Here is a 20,476-nt window from a genome sequence, read left to right on the forward strand (position 1 = left end):
TCCACAACTGCATATGTAGTGGGCAACACAGGTTTTCTCATTCATTTGGGGCTCTTAAATCAATGAAAGGGCAAAGGACTTAATGAAAGCATGAAAAATTCATATATTCAAGTCTCTTAGTCAGATTAAGGCAGCTAACTTGAATAATGCTGTAGTCTTTTTGAAAATTCTGAGGGAAACTTTGCATTTTATTTGCAACCAGTCATCAATGAGAGTCAGCACCTGTCCCATCTCCAGGAAACACAAAACAAATCATTTGCATTATTTCCCCAAATAGTTTTCTCTCCCAAGATAGCTTCCTCTTTAAGCTAATTATATATTTTTCATTTAACATCAGAAGCTTAATTTATTTTTCAGACTTCCTATATGATGTACTTGAAAGATGAGAGGGGGCTGGAGGGCTGCTTTACACAGCTATATTCTTCAGAAAATTCCGCAGTTTCTGGTTTAGGACAAAATCCTGCTCTGTGTACCTGATTCATGCTATATTCCACGTATGAGCCCTGTATGGAGACACAGTAATCCTTCTCTCTTAGAAATCCTCTCCCCAACTTGATTCTTCTCTTTTGTATCTCTCAGCAGTCAGTAAAAGTAGTGGAAGATAGACCAAGTAGAACAACCCAGGATCTGATCTCAACCCCAGAGTAACCTCCGTTACCCATGATCATGAATACTTCTTGTTTTCATTCTCTGAAGGATGAAGAGAGGGAAACATCAATTGAGAGAAGGATGACTAGGCTTTTTTCCCTTCAATACATAATAAAATGTAAAAATAAATATTACCCTTTAATCATTTTTGGGTTACAAGATATAATTGGGTTTTGAACAAATGTGTAAGAATAAAAAGATTCAACTATAAAGCTACAATAATCAAAAGAGGGTGCTACTGGCAAAAGGCTAGATACAAATCAGTGGAACAGAATAGATATTAGAAGTAGAACCACGTGTTGGCGTTATGGAAAGTGGTATGGAGATCCCTTAGAAAACTTGGAATGGAACCACCATTTGACCCAGTCTCTGACTTCTTGGTTTATACCCAAAGGTCTTAAAATCAGCATATTACAGCGATGCAGCCACATCAATGTTTATAGCAGCTCAATTCCTAGATAAACTATGGAACCAACCTACATGCTCTTCAACAGATGAATGGATAAGAAAAATGTGGTATATGTGTGGAATATTACTCAGCCTTAAAGAAGAATGAAATCATAGCATTTGCTTGTAAATGGATGGAGCTGGAGAATATCATGCCAAGCAAAAGAAGCCAATCCCCCCAAAACAAAAGGCAAATTTTTTCTCTGATATGTGGTTGCTAATTTACAATGGGGTGAGGCTAGGGAAGAATAGAGTTACTTTAGGTAGAGGGAAGTGAAGGGAGGGGAGGGAGTCCAGGGGTAGGAAGGATAGTAGAATGAATCAGACATTATTACCCTATGTAGATATATAACTGTATGACTGGTATGCTTCTATATTATGTACAAGGAGAAAAATGAGAAATTATACTCCATTATATATGATGTATCAAAGTGCATTCTACTGTCATGTATAACTAATTAAAACAAATTTGAAAAAGAAGTAGATCCTCACAAATATGACCAAATGATTTTTGACAAAGATTCAACAGCACTTCTATGGAGAAAGGATAGACTTTTCAACAAAGGCTGGAGCTACTGGATATCTATATGGAAAAAATAAACAAGTCTCAACTTATACCTCACACCTTATACAAACGCTAACTCAAAATAGATTATAAACTTGAATGTAAAATGTATAAACATAAATGTTTAGAAGAAAATCTTTTAGATTTTAGTCCAGTAGCTAGCCAGAGTACTTAGATATGACACCAAAAGCATGAAACATAAAACATTCATAAATTCAAGTCCATAACAATTAAAATCTTTGCTCTGCAAAGACCCTGTAAAAGAATGAAAAGAAAAGCCACAGACTGTGAGAAAGTATTTACCAAGTACATATCTGATAAAGGATGTAGATCTGTAATATTTAGAGAACTCTCAAAACTTTTTCCTGAAAATAAACAATCCAAATAAAAAATTTTCAGTGATTTGAACACACAATTTACCCAGGAAAATACATAAATTGCCAGTAAGCACATGAAATTGTGCCTTACATTATTGGCTATTAGAAAAATGCAAATTAAAACAATAATGAGATATTTCTACACATCTATTAGAATGATGTAAAATAAAAAAAAACAACGTAAGTACCAAATGCTAATGAGAATGAGGAGAAATGGAAACTCTCATGAAATGCTGCTGGGAATCTAAAAATCAAACCTATGGAAAGGTTTAATAATTTTCTATAAATTAAATTATACTTACCATATGACCTAACAATCCCACTCCTAGTTGTTTATCCAAATGATTTGAAAATGTATGTTCACACAGAAATGTAGATGCAAGCATTTAAAGCAACTTTATTTAAAATAATCCCAAATGGGAAACAACCCAAATGTCCCTCAATTAGGAATGGATTAACCAAATATGGTACATGTATACAACAGACTACTACTTACTTACAAAAAGAAATGAACTATTGATACATACAATGATATGAATGAATCTCAGATGCATTTTGCTAAGTGAAAGAAGACAGATAAAAAGCTAATATATAATACACAGTGTTCACATATATGGAAATATCATAGCAAATTCAATAAATTTGTATAATTAATCTGTATTAATAATAAAAGATAATGATTTAAGAGAATATTAAATGAATAATCTCATTTATATGACATTCTAGAAAGGTTCACATTTTAAGGACAAAGAATAGGTCAATGGTTCCTGGATTTAAGAATTGGGAGAGGACAATATCAAATATCAGAGCATCAGATGTATGATGTATTAAAGGACCTAATGGGAGGGACAGACTCTAATAGTAGTTGAGGACTTTAACACCCCACTTTCAGCAATGGACAGATCCTTTAGACAGAAAATAATAATAATAAAAAAAATAGTAGAGTTAAACTTCACCCTAGACCAAATGGATCTAACAAACATCTACAGAATTGTTAGCTAAGTGCAGTGGTGCTTACCTGGAGCCCCAGTAATTTAGGAGGCTGAGGCAGGAGAATCACAAGTTCAAGGCTAGCCTCAGTAACTGAGGCCTTAAGCAACTTAATTGGATCCTATCTCAAAAAATGAAAAGGGCTGGGGATGTAGCTCAGTGATAAAGAGCCCCTGAGTTCAAACCCCAGTTCAAAAGAAAAACAACAAACAATTAAATAAACAAACAAATAAAAAAATGGAAACTACAAATCAAAATCTTTGATGAATATAGATACTAAAACCTTCAACAAAATACAGGCAAATCAAATTCAAGAGCAAATTAAAAATATTATTCACCGTGATCAAGTGGGATTCAACTCAGGGATATAAAAATAGTACAATATATGCAAATCAATAAACATGAACACCATTTCAAGGAATAAAGAACAGATGGACTTCCAAAATGATAGATAAAACACATCCAATGAAATCTAACATCCCTTCAAGTAAAAACTCTGAACAAATTGGGCATATAAAGAACATGCCTCAACATAATAAAGGACAGTTATAAATAAGTCAACAGCTAATTATATCGAATAGGAGATAAGCTGAAATCTTTTAAGATCTGGAATAAGACAAAGATGATTACTTCCACCACTTTTATTCAACATAGTGCCAAAAGTTCTAGGCAGAACATTAAGGCAAGAGTAGGAAATAAGGGGCATCCAAATTGGAAAAGAAGAAGTCAAATCTTCATTGTTTGTGTATAGAAACACCTAGAACTCCACTACAAAATGATTAGAAGCAAGAAATGGATTCAGAAAAGTTATAGGATACAAAACCAACATACAAAAATTAGTAACACATGCCAATAGTGAAATATCTGAGGTAGAAATCAAGAATGCAATCCCATTTACAATAGCTGCAAAAAAATCCATAGGAATAAATTTAAAGAAGTAAAATACTTCTTCAATGAAAATTGTAAAGAATTGATAAAAATTGAAGTTATATAAAAAGGGGGAAGACATTTCATGTTATTGGAAGACTTGATATTGTTAATAGTCTATACTATCCAAAGCAATTTAGAGATTCAATGTATTTCCTATCAAAATACCAATGGCATTTTTTTAAAATTAATTAAATTTATTTCTTCTAATTTGTTATATATGCCAGCAGAATGGATTTTAACTCATAGTACACAAATGGAGCACAATTTTCATTTCTCTGGTTGTATACAAAGTAGACTCACATCATTCATGTCTTCATAAATGTACTTAGGGTAATGATGTCCATCTCATTCCACCATCTTTCCTACTCTCACACCCCCTCCTTCCCCCTTTGCCTTATCCAAAGTTCCTCCATTCCTCCCATGCTGTCCCCAATCCCTAATAGGATCAGTGTCCAATTATCAGAGAAAACATTGGACTTTGGTTTTCAGGAATTGACTTACTTCACTTAGCATGATATTCTTCAACTCCACCCATTTACCTGTAAATGCCATGATTTTATTCTCTTTTAATGCTGAGTAATATTCCATTGTGTATATATACCACAGCTTCTTTATCCATTTATCTATTGAAGGGCATCTAAGTGGGTTCCACAATTTAGCTATTGTGAATTGTGCTGCTATAAACATTGATGTGGCTGCATCACTGTAGTATGCTGTTTTTAAGTCCTTTGGGTATAAACCGAGGAGTGGGATAGCTGAGTCAATGGTGGTTCCATTCCAAATGTTGTAAGGAATCTCCATACTGCTTTCCAGATTGGCTGTACCAATTTGCAGTCCCCAGCAATGTAAGAGTGTGCCTTTCCCCCCCACATCCTCGTCAACACTTATTGTTGCTTGTATTCCTAGTAACTGCCATTCTAACTGGAGTGAGATGAAATCTTAGAATAGTTTTGATTTGCATTTCTCTAATTGCTAGAGATGTTGAGCATTTTTTACATATTTGTTGATCAATTATATATCTTCTTCTGAGAAGTGTTTGTTCAGTGCCTGAGCCCATTTTTTGATTTGGGTTATTTGATTTTTTGGTGTTAAGTCCTTAAAATTTAACACTTTCGGTCCTTGAAACTCTAGCCAGAGCAAATAGACAGACAAAACTAATTAAAGGGATACAAATAGGAAAAGAAGAACTCAAACTATCACTATTTGCTGATGACATGATTCTATACTTAGAGGATCTGAAAAATTCCACCAGAAAACTTCTAGAATTAATAAATGAATTCAGCAAAGAAGCAGGATGTGAAATCAACAGCCATAAATCAAATACATTTCTGTACGTCAGTGACAAATCCTCTGAAAAAAAATTAGAAAAACTACCTCATTCACAATAGCCTCAAAAAATATATATTTGGGGATAAACTTAACAAAAGAGGTGAAAGACCATCTCTAATGAAAACTACAGAATACTAAAGAAAGAAATTAAAGAAGACCTTAGAAGATGAAAAGATTTCCACTGTAGGATAGGTAGAATTAATATTGTCAAAATGACCATAATCCCAAAAGCACTATACAGATGTAATGCAATTCAAATAAAAAATCCCAATGACATTTCTAGAAATAGAAAAAGCAATCATGAAATTCTTTTGAAAAAATAAGAAACTCAGAATAACCAAAGCAATCCTTAGCAAGAAGAGTGAAGCAGGTGGCATCACAATACCATACCTTAAACTATACTACAGAGCAATAGTAACAAAAACAGCATGCTATTCGCACCAAAATAGACTTGTAGAACATTGGTACAGAATAGAAGACACAGAGACAAACCCACATAAATACAGTTATCTCATACTAATCAAAGGTACCAAAAGCACATATTGGAGAAAAGATAGTCTCTTCAACAAATGGTTCTGGGAAAACTGGAACTCCATATACAGCAAAATGAAATTAAACCCTTATCTCTCATCATGCACAAAACTCAACTCAAAGTGGAACAAGGACCTAGGAATTAGTTCAGAGACACTGTGTCTAATTGAAAAAAGTAGGCCCAAATCTTCATCATGTTGGATTAGGCCTCTATTTCTTTAACAAGACTCCTAAAATACAAGATATAAAATCATGAATCAATAAATACAATGGATTCAAACTGAAAAGCTTCTTCTCAGCAAAATAAAACTAATGGCAATCTTTATGTAACCAGAAAAAAATAATTCTAAAATTTACACGGAGCCACAGAAAAAAAACCCTAATAGCTGAAGTCATTTTTAGCAAAAAGAATGAAGCAAGAGACATTACACTACCGGAGTTCAAGTCTATTACAGATGTGTAGTAATCTAAACAGCACAGCATTGGCATAAAAACAGACACACAAACCAATGGAACTGAATAGAATGCCTAGAAGTAAATTTATGTATCTATAGCCAATGAATTTTTTACAAAGGTGCAAAGTCTTTTTTAATAAATGTTGTTGGGAGAATTGGGTATCCAATTTTATGCAGAAGAATGATGCAATCTCTATCTCTAATCAGTCACAAAGATCATCTAATGCTATATTAAAGATTTAAATATAAGACCTTAAATTATGAAACCACTAGAAGAAAGCAGAGGAAATGCTTTAGGACCTTGGACTGGGTAAGGATTTTTTGTCCTCGACCCTCAAAACACAGGAAATGAGAGCAAAAATAATCAAATGGGGTAACATAAAACTAAAAAGCTTCTGAACATCAAAGGAAACTCTCAACAGAGTTCAGATGCAACCTACATAATGGGGAAGATGTTTGCAATGTATACAGCTGACAAGGGGTTTATATCTAGAACATACAAGGAACTCCAAAAACTCAATAGCAAAGATCAGATAACTCAATTTTAAAAATGGACAGTAGATCTAAATAGACATTCCTCAAAAGAAGACTTACAAACGGCCAACAAGTACATGAAAAATGACTCAACATCACTAAGCATTGGAGAAATGCAAATTAAAACCACAGTGAGGTATGACTAATACCTCAACCAGTAAGAATGGCTAATATCAAGAAGACAAAAGGTTAACAAGTGCTGGCAGGGATGTGGAAAAAGGGGAATTCTCTGAACACTTTTGGGGGGAATGTAAGTTAGCTATTATGGAAAACAGTATGGAGTTGCTTAAAAAATTTAAAATAGAATAATCATGTGATCCAGCAGTTCCCCTTTGGGTGTATAATCCAAAAGAAATGAAATCAGAATGTCAAAGAAAAATCTGTATTTCCATGTTTGCTGCAGCACTATTTACAGTAGCAAAGAAATGTAAACAACCTAAGTGTCTGTCAGCTGATGAACAGATAAAGCAAATGTGGTACACGTGCATGATAGAATACTATTCAGCCATAAAAAAATGAAAAATTCTGACATTTTCAACAACATGGGTTGAACTGGAGATCATTACGATAAGTGACATAAAGCAAGCATAGAAAGACAAGTGTCACATATGTGGACTTGTCTTCATATGTGGAATCTAAAAAAACGTTGATTTCATAGAAGTTGAGAAGAGAATGATGTTTACCAGAGGCCAAGAATAGTAGGTAGGGCAGGGGGAGGGATTGTGAAGAGTTGATCAATAGATCTAAGACTCAGATAGGACTCACTGGGTTACTATTGCATGGTATGGTGACTATAGGTGTAGTATACATTTCAAAAAGCTAGAAGAAAGGATTTTGAAAGTTTTTCACTGCTAAGAAATGATAAATTTTTGAAGAAATAAATATGGTTAGCCTGATTTAAACATTATATGATGTATACATGTATCAAACATTACATAGTATCTCATTAATATGTACATCTTTTATGTGTTTATGTATTGGTAATTTTTTTTTTAATTTGGAGGAGGATTTCTCATTTGGCCAATGATGGAACTGTTCTGGATCTTGATTGTGATGGGGGTTTATACGACTACACACATTTGTCAAAATTCACAGATGAATTTTATGCATGTAAACTTAAAAATTAAAAATATGAAAATGTTCCTAACATTTTACTTCAGACTTTATAGATAATTCAGTAGAGCATGTTTGGAGCCTACAAGTAAGAAAAGAGTTAATGATTAGTAGTTTACTGGAATCATATTTCTAGTCAACCTTTGTTGCTGTCTTTGGGAGGCACATTTTTTTTTTTTGAGCATTAATCCAGGAAAAAATTGAAATTTCTGCAGTGTCCGTCAGTAGGGAATTGGTTAAGTGAATCACAGCATGTTTAATGAAATATATAGAGTCATTTAAAGTTTTTTTTTAAAAGGGGGACAGAAAGGATAGTGCTATGGGGAGTGTTTGGATAGATTAATCAAGGCATGAGCAGATGAAGACATTCTGGGGAGTTGGCAAAGATCCACTTCTTGATAAGGGTGGTGCTTATAAAAGGGTTCAGTAACATTAAGCTTTACATTTGTTTCATGTGTTTTTCTGCATCTATGGTATGTTTTACCACCAGAAAGGCTTTAAAAAGAAAAATTATAAAAAACTATTTAATTAGGACTGGGTTTATGGTAGAGCACTTGCCTAGCATGTGTGAGGCACTGGGTTTGATCCTCAGCAACACATAAAAATAAATAAGTAAAGTTATTATGTCCATCTTCTGCTAAAAATATTTTTTAAAAAACTATTTATTTAAGTAAAATGTACATCTGTGACCCTACCACCCACCCAAAGAACTGGAACATTACTAATAAGACATATCTACCAGAGGTAATTGACACCTGCATATTGTGCTTTGTCTTATATGTATAAGTATGCTTAAGTAATATATTATTTATAAAAATGATATTGTGCTATATACCATATTTCTGGGCTTGACTTTTTTTTTTAGGCTCAACATTATGCAATTCACATAGATAGATCCAGTGGCATGTTTTTGTAATTAATTTATTTGCTCACAGTATAATATTCTAATTTTGTTCATAATCTATAATTTCCTTATCTATTTTCCAGAATGCCTGGGTTGTTTGTTTTTATTTGAAATGATGAAATGCTGCTATAAGCATTATTTTTAAAATTTAAAAATAGAAATGTATGCAGAGAGAGTACTAAGGCATAATATTGACACAATTCAAATATGGTGTTTTTCCTTTTCAATGAAGAGTGCAGGTGGAAGGTTGCACAAGGAACAATGAAGCAATGGGGTCTTCAGTGTGGCCACCGAAGGTATGACTCTCCCAGGAGCAGGATGTGGTAGCCTGACTGCTCTCATATGCTTTTTTAAGGGTTTCTTTTATTTTCAAAATTATATTTTTACTATACAAATAATTCCTAAATTCAACTTTTTGTTTAAAAGTTTTAAAATGAGTAAACATGATGGATAAAATTGTCCTTTCTACAGCATCCCAGATCTTTTTTCCCTTACCAGAAGTAAACACTCAGATTCTTTGATTTCTAGGTGTTTCAGTTTTCTTTCTCCTTTGAAATGCAAACTCTTTAATTAGGGAGATGTGAAATGACAAGGTTTTAAACCAACTCCTGAGGAGAAAGCATTCTAAAATTAAGGCATTTAATGTTTGTCTGAACTGAAATTATCAGCAGTGTGGAAAACAGAGTAAAATTCTGAGTTTGTGGAAAATCAAGGAAGTAATGATCTTCACTTCTTTTTGGTTAATTTGTCAACTATCATCCATATGTTTTATTTTTTGAAATGTTCAGAATGAACTTTCAGTAGATATCTATATTCAGATCTATGTACAAAATCCATTCCCCAGTTGGAAGACTTATGAATTTATCTTCCATATTTGCTTACTGCCATTATTGTAGCCCAGTAAAGTAGAAAGGACAATAAATCTGTTGAAATCTTTCATGTGCCACCTAACTATGTAATTTTAAGAAAATTAAATAACTTTCTCAAGTCTGTTTCTCCACCTTCCAAATGGTTATTGTGAAGATGACAAATGCCTAGCATAGTGTCAGGTATTTAGTTCATGTCCTTAGTAAATATGATCTCTATTCTCTATGCCCTTTAGTATACCTAGTGGAGAGCTAGTGCCTTCTCATTGCCTTGGGCTGTTTACCTTAAAAAGAAAAATCCTTTCTCTTCAAAAAGATCAATGATGGATTAAAAATGTCTATCTCTTTTTTTTTTTCTAGGAGAAAAGACCAAAACAAAACAAAACAAAAATAAAAACACCATTGGGCATTTAAACTACAAACCCACAGAGGTTGCACAATCCCCAAGCTTTCACTTGAAGCACTCAGTCCTCTCAGGGGACAGGGAACTCTAGTTTCAGACCCTTCTTTTGAACTTTGGTCATATTAGTTACTTTATGAAACTTGAAGCCCTTTAGTATAAAGCGGGTGCTTGCTTTTGCATGTCTCTAAAATCCCAGCCAAGTAGGATTCCTTGCAAAGGAAACAAAGTGCTTCTTTAGCTTGTACTGCTGGCACAGGGTAGGAGGAGGCAGAATATTTGAGTCTTCCTTTGAGGAGGGTGCCAAATCTATGTTTCCAGGATCAGAAAAGGCTGGGCAGCCCAAGTAAGGGAGTGGAACATAGCTGAGAAAAGAACCATCTGGGGCCACCTGGACTGGGAAAGAAAGCTCTTCAAAAGGTTATCAAGTGCTAAAGGATTATTTGTCAACCAAGAGCAGAATGTTAGGTGATTTCTATGGGATTAGGGCTGCTACCACCAAGGACTTTATCCCCCTTTCCATCTCCTTCTTTCTCTCTTACCTCCTGTCATTTGACCAAAATAATGCACTCCTGATCCTTACTGCACACTCTAAGGGTCTGAAGTCTGTTTGCCAGGAAAACAATCAGTTCTTAAATGGCTCCTTTCCACTTGCCCACATCCTTCAGTAGATGACCCATCTTCAAGTCTAAAGGCAGAACCTTCAGATGCATTGTTCACTGGGGCTTTAGGAAGACTCTGAGTTTTCAATTCAAGTAGTCCACATTAAGGTAAGAATGACCAAAGGCTGCTACTGTTGCATTTTAAAAGAGAAACTCACATGAAAGTATAATAATAGGTAGAATGTCTTCGAGAGACTCTGTACTAATAAAGTCCTCTAGATGTTTTGGACCTTGTCTACTCACTCTCCCTGCCACAAGGGAAGGGGAAAGCCCCTTGACATTTCACCTTTAAGAAACTCGTTGCTGATCTCTAGTAACAGTTCAGATGCATGTGGCCTGAGTAGTCATGCCTTCTTGTCTTACTCTTATTGGATAATGCGGATGGATGGATCAATATCCTCAGTCCCCATTTTTATAAGAAAGGGACATTAGAATACACAAGCCACCCTGACACGATTCTTTTGCTTGAAGCAGCCAGTAACCATACTTCCCCTCAAAGAAAGCCTTCAGCCTGAGGACCACAGGCTCATTATTGGCCTGAGTGAGGGGCCACTACCTACTTCCCTCCAGGACCCCTCCCTCCCTTTGTCTTTTCTTACCTGCTCCCTGATGAAGCTGCGATCCTAGGTTCAACACTAGCAGGAGGAAGAACATGTTCTGTATTTGATCTGAAATAGACAATTGAAAGTTTCAGAGCCTAACACAGCCTTCCTGGGCCTCATGATTTGGTGATTTGCTTACTCCGGAGAATAGGGTAAAGACTCATAAATAAATATTTTGGGGGAAGGCATAAATGTCAGGGGAGCGGAACTGCAAAGAGAAGTTGTAGTTTGACTGTCTGGAGGATAGGGGATGTAGCGTAGAAGGAAGTGAGACAGTCTTTCTTAGTCCAAACAAGAAGCTATTCTTCCTATTCTAATGGCTTTTTCTGAAGATGAACCAGTTTTCATGAGTTGCCCACACTGGTGGTTATCTGCACCTCTTTGTGTCTGCCACAAAACTTTACATCATACTTCTCATCCCCCCAATAGCAGGCCCTCAAATACCAGATGTGTCTTGTCAAATGGATAATGCACACCACCTTCTCTAGCTGGATTGGAAATCAGGGAATTGGATATTTGAGAACAGGGTTTGGTAGAAACAGAGCTGTGTTCTCAGTAAATACTTGCTAGTTGGCTGAGTAGCATAGTAGAGCTGTCTTGAGCACTGCAATCCATGTGCCCATCATGTGACTTACCTCTTACCAAGAGGTTTAAATGGGGAAAATGGAGAGTAGGTCCTGATGGGGGTTGCCCCACCTTGGTCCTGCTCTACCTCCTGTGCATCTACCTTTGATCCCAGGCTTTTTCCATCCAAAGGATGGCTCTGGTTGAAGGGAAAAGAGCAGAGCACACACAGCTATTTTGTCCTCAAAGGGACTTTACAACTTTTATTAGCAAAGGGACCATTTCTCAAGGAAAATCTGTTGGAGCCATACATCTGAGGCTATAATGGCAGAGATACTCTGAGTGTGATGGAAAGTCATTTGAATGTTTGGACCAGCAGAATGACATGACCTCATTTACATTTCTGAAAGAGGGCTCAGCTTTGGCTAGATGACAGACTTGTTGGGAGGAGAGGCAGTTGGTAACATTAGAAGCAGGAAGATCAGTTAGGAATATCTTTGCAGAAATGGTGATAGCTTGGATTAAGTGTTGGGGCTAGTGAAGGTGACAAGTGGTCTGTTGAGGCATTTATGCATTTTTATTTGTCTTTTAAGTTTATTCTAAAAATTTCAACAGTTTTATGAAAGTATAGCTGACATACAAAAGAAAGCAATTTCTTAAAAAAGAGAAAGTAATCTCTGTGTGTGTATGTGTGTTTAAAACAGACTTTTAAAATTCTACAATATAACGACCAACAATAAAAAAAATAAAATTCTACAATACAATTCAGTGGTCTTTAATATATTCACAGAGTTGTGCAGCCAACACCACTATCTACTTTTGGAACATTTCAATTACCCTAAAAGGAGCCATACTATTAAAAGAAACTCCCCATTTCCCTGTCCCTCTCTCCATAACCTCTAACTACCCCTAATCTGCTTCCTGTCTCTATCAATTGCTTATACTGGTCATTTCATATAAATGGAATCATACAATGCATGGCTTTTTGTGACTGGCTTCCTTTACTGAACATAATGTTGTCAAACTTTATCTGTGTTGTAACACATCAATACTTCTTTCTTTTTTTATGACTGAATAATATTAAATTGTATAATATAATACATTTTGTTTATCCATTCATCTGTTGATTGATATTCAAATTTTTCCACTTGTTGACTATTTTGAAAAACTCTTCTATTAATATCCATGTACAAGTTTTTGTGTATATATGCTTCCAATTCTCATGGATATATATATATATATATATATATATATATATATATATGTGTGTGCGTGTGTGTGTGTGTGTGTGTGTGTGTATGTGTTTGTGTGTGTGTATGTATATGTCTAATAGTCATTTGAAATGCCTATTAGACTGGCAAGTGGAGGTGTTCAGGAGGCAGTTGGATAACAGGTCCAAATACATATTGTGTGTGTGTGTCTGTGTGTGTCTATATATATATAAAAAATTGCTGGCTCAAATGGTAACTCTGTGTTTAAGTCTTTGAGGAACTGCCAAACTCTTTATCAAACATATGTTTGAAAATATATTCTCCCATTTTGTAGATTATCTTCAAAGCTTTTTGATAGCATTCTCCCAAGCATAAATGTTTTAATTTAAAATTAACTTCAAAGAACATATAAATTTAATTTTGATAAAGTTCAGATGATCTACTTTTTTCTTTTATTGTTTGTGTTTTTGGTGTCATATCAAGGAAACTGTTGCCTGGTCTGAGGTTACAAAGATTTACATTTATGTTTTCTCCTAAGAAATAAATATATTCTAGTTCTTATACTTAGGTTTCTGATTCATTTTGAATTAATTTTTGCATATGATATGAGGTAAGGCTCTAAACTCATTCTTTGGTACATAGACATCCAGTTGTTCCCGAATAATTTGTTGAAAAACTATACTTTCTCTATTGTGTTGGCTTGGCACCTTGCAAAAAATTGCTTGACCAGAGATGTGTGGGTTTATTTCTGGACCTCCAATTCCGTTTTCATCTCTATTTCTCCTATGTGAGTACCACACAGTAGTGAATACAATAGCTTTGTAGTAAGTTTTGAAAACAGGAAGTATGAGTCCTTCAACTCTGTTCTTCTTTTTCAAACTCCCCCCCACTCCCCACCCCTGCCCTGTCCCATTCTGGCTCCTTTGAATTTCCCTATGAGTTAGAATGGGCTTGTTTATTTGTGGGGGGAAAAAAGTTGAAAATTTGGTAGGAATTGTATCAAATCTGTAGATCTGTCACAGGAGAAGAGATGTCTCTGGAGAAGGGTCCAAGGAGTTCCCAGAGGAGAGGGGAACTCAACTCAGGGCAAGAAGTGTTCTTGGCATAAGTGATGGGAAAGAATACAAAGGCATAGACAGAAGTTTATTTAGGAAGAAGATACACATTCAAGAGAGAATGTAGACTGTCTAGAGAGCAAAATGGAGAGGCCTGAAGGAAAAGCAGGTTTAGGAGAAGAAACTACAAGTTATATTTCATGTTTGTATGATTTGAAATGCCTATTAGACTGGTAAGTGGAGGTGTTCAGGAGGTAGTTGGATAACAGGTCTAAAGCTTGAGAAAGAGATAACTTAAGAGTCATCAACACATAAGTGTTCTTTAAATCCATGACATTGCCTATAGAGAGACAGGGAAGTGAAAGTAGACAAAACTGACATGTGCGGCATTTCAACATTTATATATCTTGGTGAAGAGAGGGCACCAGCAAAGAAGACTGAGAAGAAGGGTAACAGGGCAAATGATAGTATATATTAACCATATCCTTTGATCTCTGTATTCTAATGCTTTGATTTCCTGGAGGCTTGCTGATCCTAAAGGGGTTGCCCTTCCCTAGACTAGCCAGTTACAAGAAGTAGGAAACAATATGCACATGAACACACCTTTCAATTGCAAACCAACCAACCCAGAGTGCATACTCTCAACCACTTCCTTTATTGTGCCCTTCCACATTTACAGTCACCAATCACTTGCCCTAATCACCCCAGCCCCAGAAAACTAGAGAGAGCTCCTATGGTCCAGGGCCTACAGAAATCATTCATATTAGTCAACCACGAATCTGCTTTCCTTGTCTCACCTGCTCCTTCCTATGGAAACCACAGTAAAGGTGCCTGCCCATGTGTCCCACCTACCTCCTTTGCCCCATGACTGATCTTGGCGCTTCCCTATGTAGCCCCTGCACTTGCATCCTTTTTTTCTTGGGATCTTGAGTATAACAAACTATCTTTCCAGTGGCTGAGGGTTGGCCACATGGGACATAAATTCCTTAAGTAACAAAGTGATTAAATTGTTTTTCAGGAAAAGCCTTCCGAATCCCCTCAAGGACGATGTGATCAGCTGTTCAAGAATGGACATGTGCAGAAGCAGCTAGCTCCTCTGGTCAATGACCTTTTGACGTCAAATGTTCCAAATTCCCTGCATAGCACATAACTCCCTCAGGAAAGAAACATGTTCCTTCTGAGGCACAATGACCATCTTTGCCTGTTCAGAGGAATCTCAAACTCCCTCTTCTTGACAATCAATCAACAAGCAGTTTCTCCCTTCTCCCTCTCTGTAAATTTGCATTTACACAATTTACATCAATCAGGATGTAATTTGTGCATCAGGGAGACAGATTTGAGCCTTTTCCCCCTCTGCTCCTGACTTCCTTGCCAGGTGACCTTCCAAGAAAGCTATTTCTTTTTGCCATAATATCAGCTTTTATGTACACAGGCAACGAGACCTTGCTTGCTATCAATGACAGTTGCCTCCTGATCTGTTGGCCTCACCATATATATAAAAAAACAAATAAAACTTACATTTTAAAACACGGCACTACAAGGAAGGAGCGACTGACAGAGGTAAATGTTGCTGCAAGTTGGATTTAGTAGTATGGAAGTCATCCATGATCTTGACAAGTGCACATGAAAGTTCTAGAGGTAAAGATGTGGAGATGATAGAATGTAGCCAACTCTTTAGAGAAGAGTGTTACAAAACCATGAAGAGAAATGAATCAGTAACTAGAGGGAAATGTGAGGTCCACAGTTGGTTGTACTCTTGGTTTTATTTTCAGAAGGATGAGACAGGTAACAAATGGGAGCTTTGCACAGGGAAGTGCTCATGGCACACCTAGCTGAACTTGACAATACTCTTCCTCATCAAAATGGAAGTATACCAGCTGGGCCCTCCGGTACATGCCCATAATACTAGTGACTTGGAAGGATGAGGTAGGAGGATTGCAAGTTCCAGGCTAGCCTGGGAAATTTTGTGAGACATTGTCTCAAAATAAAATAAAAAGGACTGTGGATATAGCTCAGTGGTAGAGTGCCCCTGGATTCAATTCTTAGTACCCACCCCCGCCCCCCACACACTAAAGAAAATGTAATTTGAAAAGGTATCATCATAGGCACTTAGCAATTATGAGCTGATTAGCACTTTTAAGCACTTTTGAGCAGCACTTACCAACTTCCTATTTTTAGAACATGAAAGAATGACATAACATAGTGCTAGTAACAGAAAGGACTCCTGGAAGACCCATCTCTGGCTTTAACTTCTCCTTCTTCCTTGCCCATCCAACGGGACTTTCCTGACATACTGTGCCTTTGGCAAAACTGAGGGACAGAGATTGTTACAAAAGTACTTTCCAACCACAATTCTCCTGTATTAAACTTTCTTCTAAGAAAAAAAAATGTGCTCCGTGAAATGGTTAAGAGCTCAGTCTCTAAAATCAGACACATCTAGTTTCAAAGTCTGGGCTTACAAATTATTAGCCTCTAACACCTTGGACAACTTGTGAAAACTGTGTTTTATTTTCCTGGAATACCAATAATAATAATAGCCACCTCAAGAAAGAATCTTGAGGGTCATCTTCAACCTACTAATCTCTCATCTGCCAAATCCAGTCCATCCCTTAGTTCTGTTATTTCGGAGGCAGAAAGATAGATCTTCCATAAATAGCCAGGATAAGGGTGTTGAAGAAGGACAGGGGACACCATGCCAATCTGAAAGAGACATTGGGTCTGAAGGACATCTTGTGACTTGCTCTCCATGCATTTAACCACAATATCTTCTTCTGACCTAGAATACCTGTTTCTATTCTTCACATCTTTAGTCACTGCATACCTTCCTTAGTTACTCTTGCTCTTACCCCTAGCAACAGCCAACCACAAGCAGACCTCTACCTGAAATGCTTCCTCTAATAGATGTGTCAAAAACCACCAGGTGAGAACTGACCTCTTAATCATGGAAATAAAGGATTGAAATTATGCATTCCTGATTGGTTTATTAAACCCAGACTTTGAAGAGCTTGATTTGTCTATGCTGATATCCCTCAACCCACCAATCACCTTTTCTGGGTCATCAGACATGCATGCCTTTAAAAACCCCTAGACAATAGATACCTGTTGGCATCCCTCTTGGGGCCCCTCCCTTTTGGGAGCTCTGCTTCTTTCTATTACTTTAATAAATCCTATTATTTTGCTCTCATCCTTGTGTCCCTGGATTTCATTCCTTGAATTTGTGAGACGAAGAACTCAACTGCTTAACTTCCGGTTACATTTCTACCTCTTTAATGCTGCTTAGATGACCTCTGTTTTCTGCACCCCATTACCATAACCTCCATTAATCTTCTTGTCATTTTTCGTTATCTCATTGCAGAGGCTCCTCACTGCTGCTTTCCCTTTTTGTCTTGCTTCTCTCAGCTCTATTCTCCATTTACTGAAGTAGAGGCCAACACCATTGGATTCATCCTCAACTCTTTTCTTCTTTCAACCTATATCTAATTCACTAACAAGTCCTGCGGACCCTTCCTTCGATTATATCCAGAACACGACCTCTTCTCACTGTCTTCTCTGTTTCCTTATCACTCAGTGCCATTATCATCTCTTATTGTGTTGCAACAGTCTGATAACTGGATGCTATGGTTCTAATCTCAGCTTTCTAAAGTTGATTTTTAACACAGCAGACAGAATGATTCTTCAAAAATATGAGTCAAATCGTATGTGCTGATGGCTTAACATTTCACACAGAGGAAAGTCCAAAGTCCTTCCAGTAGCCCAAGCAAGAAAGACCTCTCTTTTGGGCTCCATGCTTTGGAAGCTTCCACTGTGGCCAATCCTCTCCCTGCAGTGTGAGGTGTTCGAAGAACCAAGAGGGCTCCTCTGGAAGCTTTTACTTCCCACCCCATCTGTCACAATTGGGGTCTTTGGGACTTGGAATTCCCTGTCTGAATGGCTCTAAGCTTGCTCCCAGGCCTGTGTGTCTTCCTTCCAAGATCCAGCTCCCAAGGACAGATCTGGCAGTGTGCCAGGTTCCACAATCTGGACACCTTCATCACTCTTTCTGGTAATATTGTATTTTGCAAAATTGTAACAGCAACTCTACCCTCACTTCAGCATTTTTAACTTTCCGTACCCATCTCTTAATTCCCCAAAGCTTTCATTATCATCTAATATATCATATAATTTACATCTTTATGATATTGTTGCCTATCATACTTCATATGAATATAAGTACAAAGAGGATAGTGATCTTTGCTTTGCTCATTGTTATGCATTCATCTCCTAGAACAGTAAGTAGGCCCTCAGCATTTGTTGAATGAATTACCCCTTTATACAGTAGGCAAAATAATGTCCAGAATAATCAAATCCAGCGATGTAATTTCTGCTTGAAGGACTTTAACAGCTCTCATTATTTAAAAAGTCAAGTCTTCCTTAGTATGGCCTGTAAAACCTTCCCTAATCTGGCCTTCTGGCTTCATGCACATGGAAATATAAGCATTTTCTAAGAATAGGGACTCATGGCTGCTTTGAAAATTCTAATCTCATTTTACTTTTACTAATTTATTTTTCCTGTACCTCAGTTTTATCATAAACTTTAAAAAAAATTGTAGTTCATATTATACTTTTTGTTACGAGGATTTACATCTTTCTACTTCCAACTACCTTAGAGGATCCCCTCCTCCTTAAATGTATCCTATTTCCTTCTAGTGTTAGTACTTTACTCATTGCTGGTATAAGTTGCTATAGTTCTGTCTTCCTTGCTAGAACAAGAGCTCCTAATACTGAGTTAGGTTCTCATAACTTTGTTGAATGAACAAAGAAATGAATGGTTGCATGTGAAGGATATAGGAAACAACAGCTCCCCAGGGGAAAAGGGGAACCACTATCCCTAGGGAGAAAGGAGGACAATGGGTCCAAGGGAGAGAAGCAAAACAATATGCTTTGCACTTTTACCATTTCCCAGCAACAATGGGCTTTGAACTTTCGCAACTGCTTCCCCTAACTTGGGCTTTGAACTTGCACAACTGTGACCCCTGCTTATCCAACTGATGCATTTTGCTATGATTCAAGTCTCACTTAAACCTTATAAAAATCAGACCCCTCTTGTAACCAGTTGCCATTTTCTCTCCTGAAAATGTGCCCTCTGATGCTTAACTTCACCACTTAATAAAAGTCATCACTGATCTGTTGAAATCTGTCCTTGTTCTGGTTATTTTTGCTTTAACAAGCATGACAGCTTAGCATCATACTCAGGAGTCTGAGACTCACTTCTGGTTGGCTCCTTCCTCTTTTAAAAGAAACCTTAATTTATTTACTTATTTTGGAAAAACCTATGAAAGGACTTTCCATCAACTAGTGCCACTTGCAATGGAATGGGCCACTAATGGGACGGGAGGTCATCATCCCTGGACTTTTTAAGAAAAGGGTCCATGTTGAAACAAGGGTTTCAAAGGACCGGTCATCACATATCGAAACCAATGATGGTAGTGAAGAATCTTCAGATACATAAGATTAAACTCCATATCTCACAATACTGTAGTAAATTTTCTGAAGTGTAATATTTTGACTATAATGCACAAATCAGTAACAACAAACGTTAACTTTTTTCCAAACTGTAAAAATGTTCACTAGACTGTCAAGAAGAAATGTTGTGCGTCTATAGGGACTATTCAGTTTTAACACATATTCATGAGTATTCCAGGCATTCTAATCTTGCACCAAAGACAGTTTAGTAATAAATTTTTTTTAAGAAATACTGGTACCATTAAAAAAAAAGAGGTTCACTTAATGGCTCCCCCCACACACACTTTTTTGAAAAACATTTTTTTTTTGCAAAAAAATCTGCAACAATAATGTAATGAAATACAGTAGACAAAATTATTTCTGCAAATCTGCTTGCAAAACCTGTTTCCAGAGAAATGATTTAGTCTGACACAAAGAAACAGTCTTGGATTTGAGAAAAACACTAATTGAATGGATAAATGGAAATAAAAAATATTGAATGAAAAACAAACAAACAAAAAAAAGAAAACAGTCAATGTTGAATTTTAGGGATGGTGATCCTCTTTCAACAGTAAGATAACTTTCAACATTGTCACCCAGAGAAATTGTCACCAGTCCTAGGCTAGAGGCCTGACTCTGGGGGTTCTAACAAATCAGGTCTGGCCACTTGTCCCCAAAACTGAATAGAAAAGGTAATGGTGAAAAGAAGAAAAGAAACTTTAATTAATATGTTCATATTGGGAAGGCAAAGCAAGGTCTGGCACCTTAGCCCTGTCTTCAGGGGTGCTGACAGGAGCTTTAGGTATAAGCAG

General features: G+C 36.5%; 1 protein-coding gene across 2 annotated transcripts in view; it reads right to left on the reverse strand.

Annotated features, from left to right (window-relative positions):
- The window catches only part of PDCD1LG2 (programmed cell death 1 ligand 2), a 61,052-nt gene that overhangs the window by 31,623 nt on the left and 8,953 nt on the right, over positions 1 to 20,476 (reverse strand). For both annotated transcript variants that reach the window (XM_081279109.1, XM_081279108.1), the window contains exon 2: positions 11,351 to 11,419. In XM_081279109.1, coding sequence (XP_081135235.1) covers positions 11,351 to 11,405 — 55 coding nt within the window. In that variant the 5' untranslated portion in view covers positions 11,406 to 11,419. The remainder of the gene's footprint in view (positions 1 to 11,350; positions 11,420 to 20,476) is intronic.

This window comes from Spermophilus citellus (assembly GCF_964194105.1).
Source record: "Spermophilus citellus genome assembly, chromosome: 2".
Taxonomy (NCBI): Eukaryota; Metazoa; Chordata; class Mammalia; order Rodentia; family Sciuridae; genus Spermophilus; species Spermophilus citellus.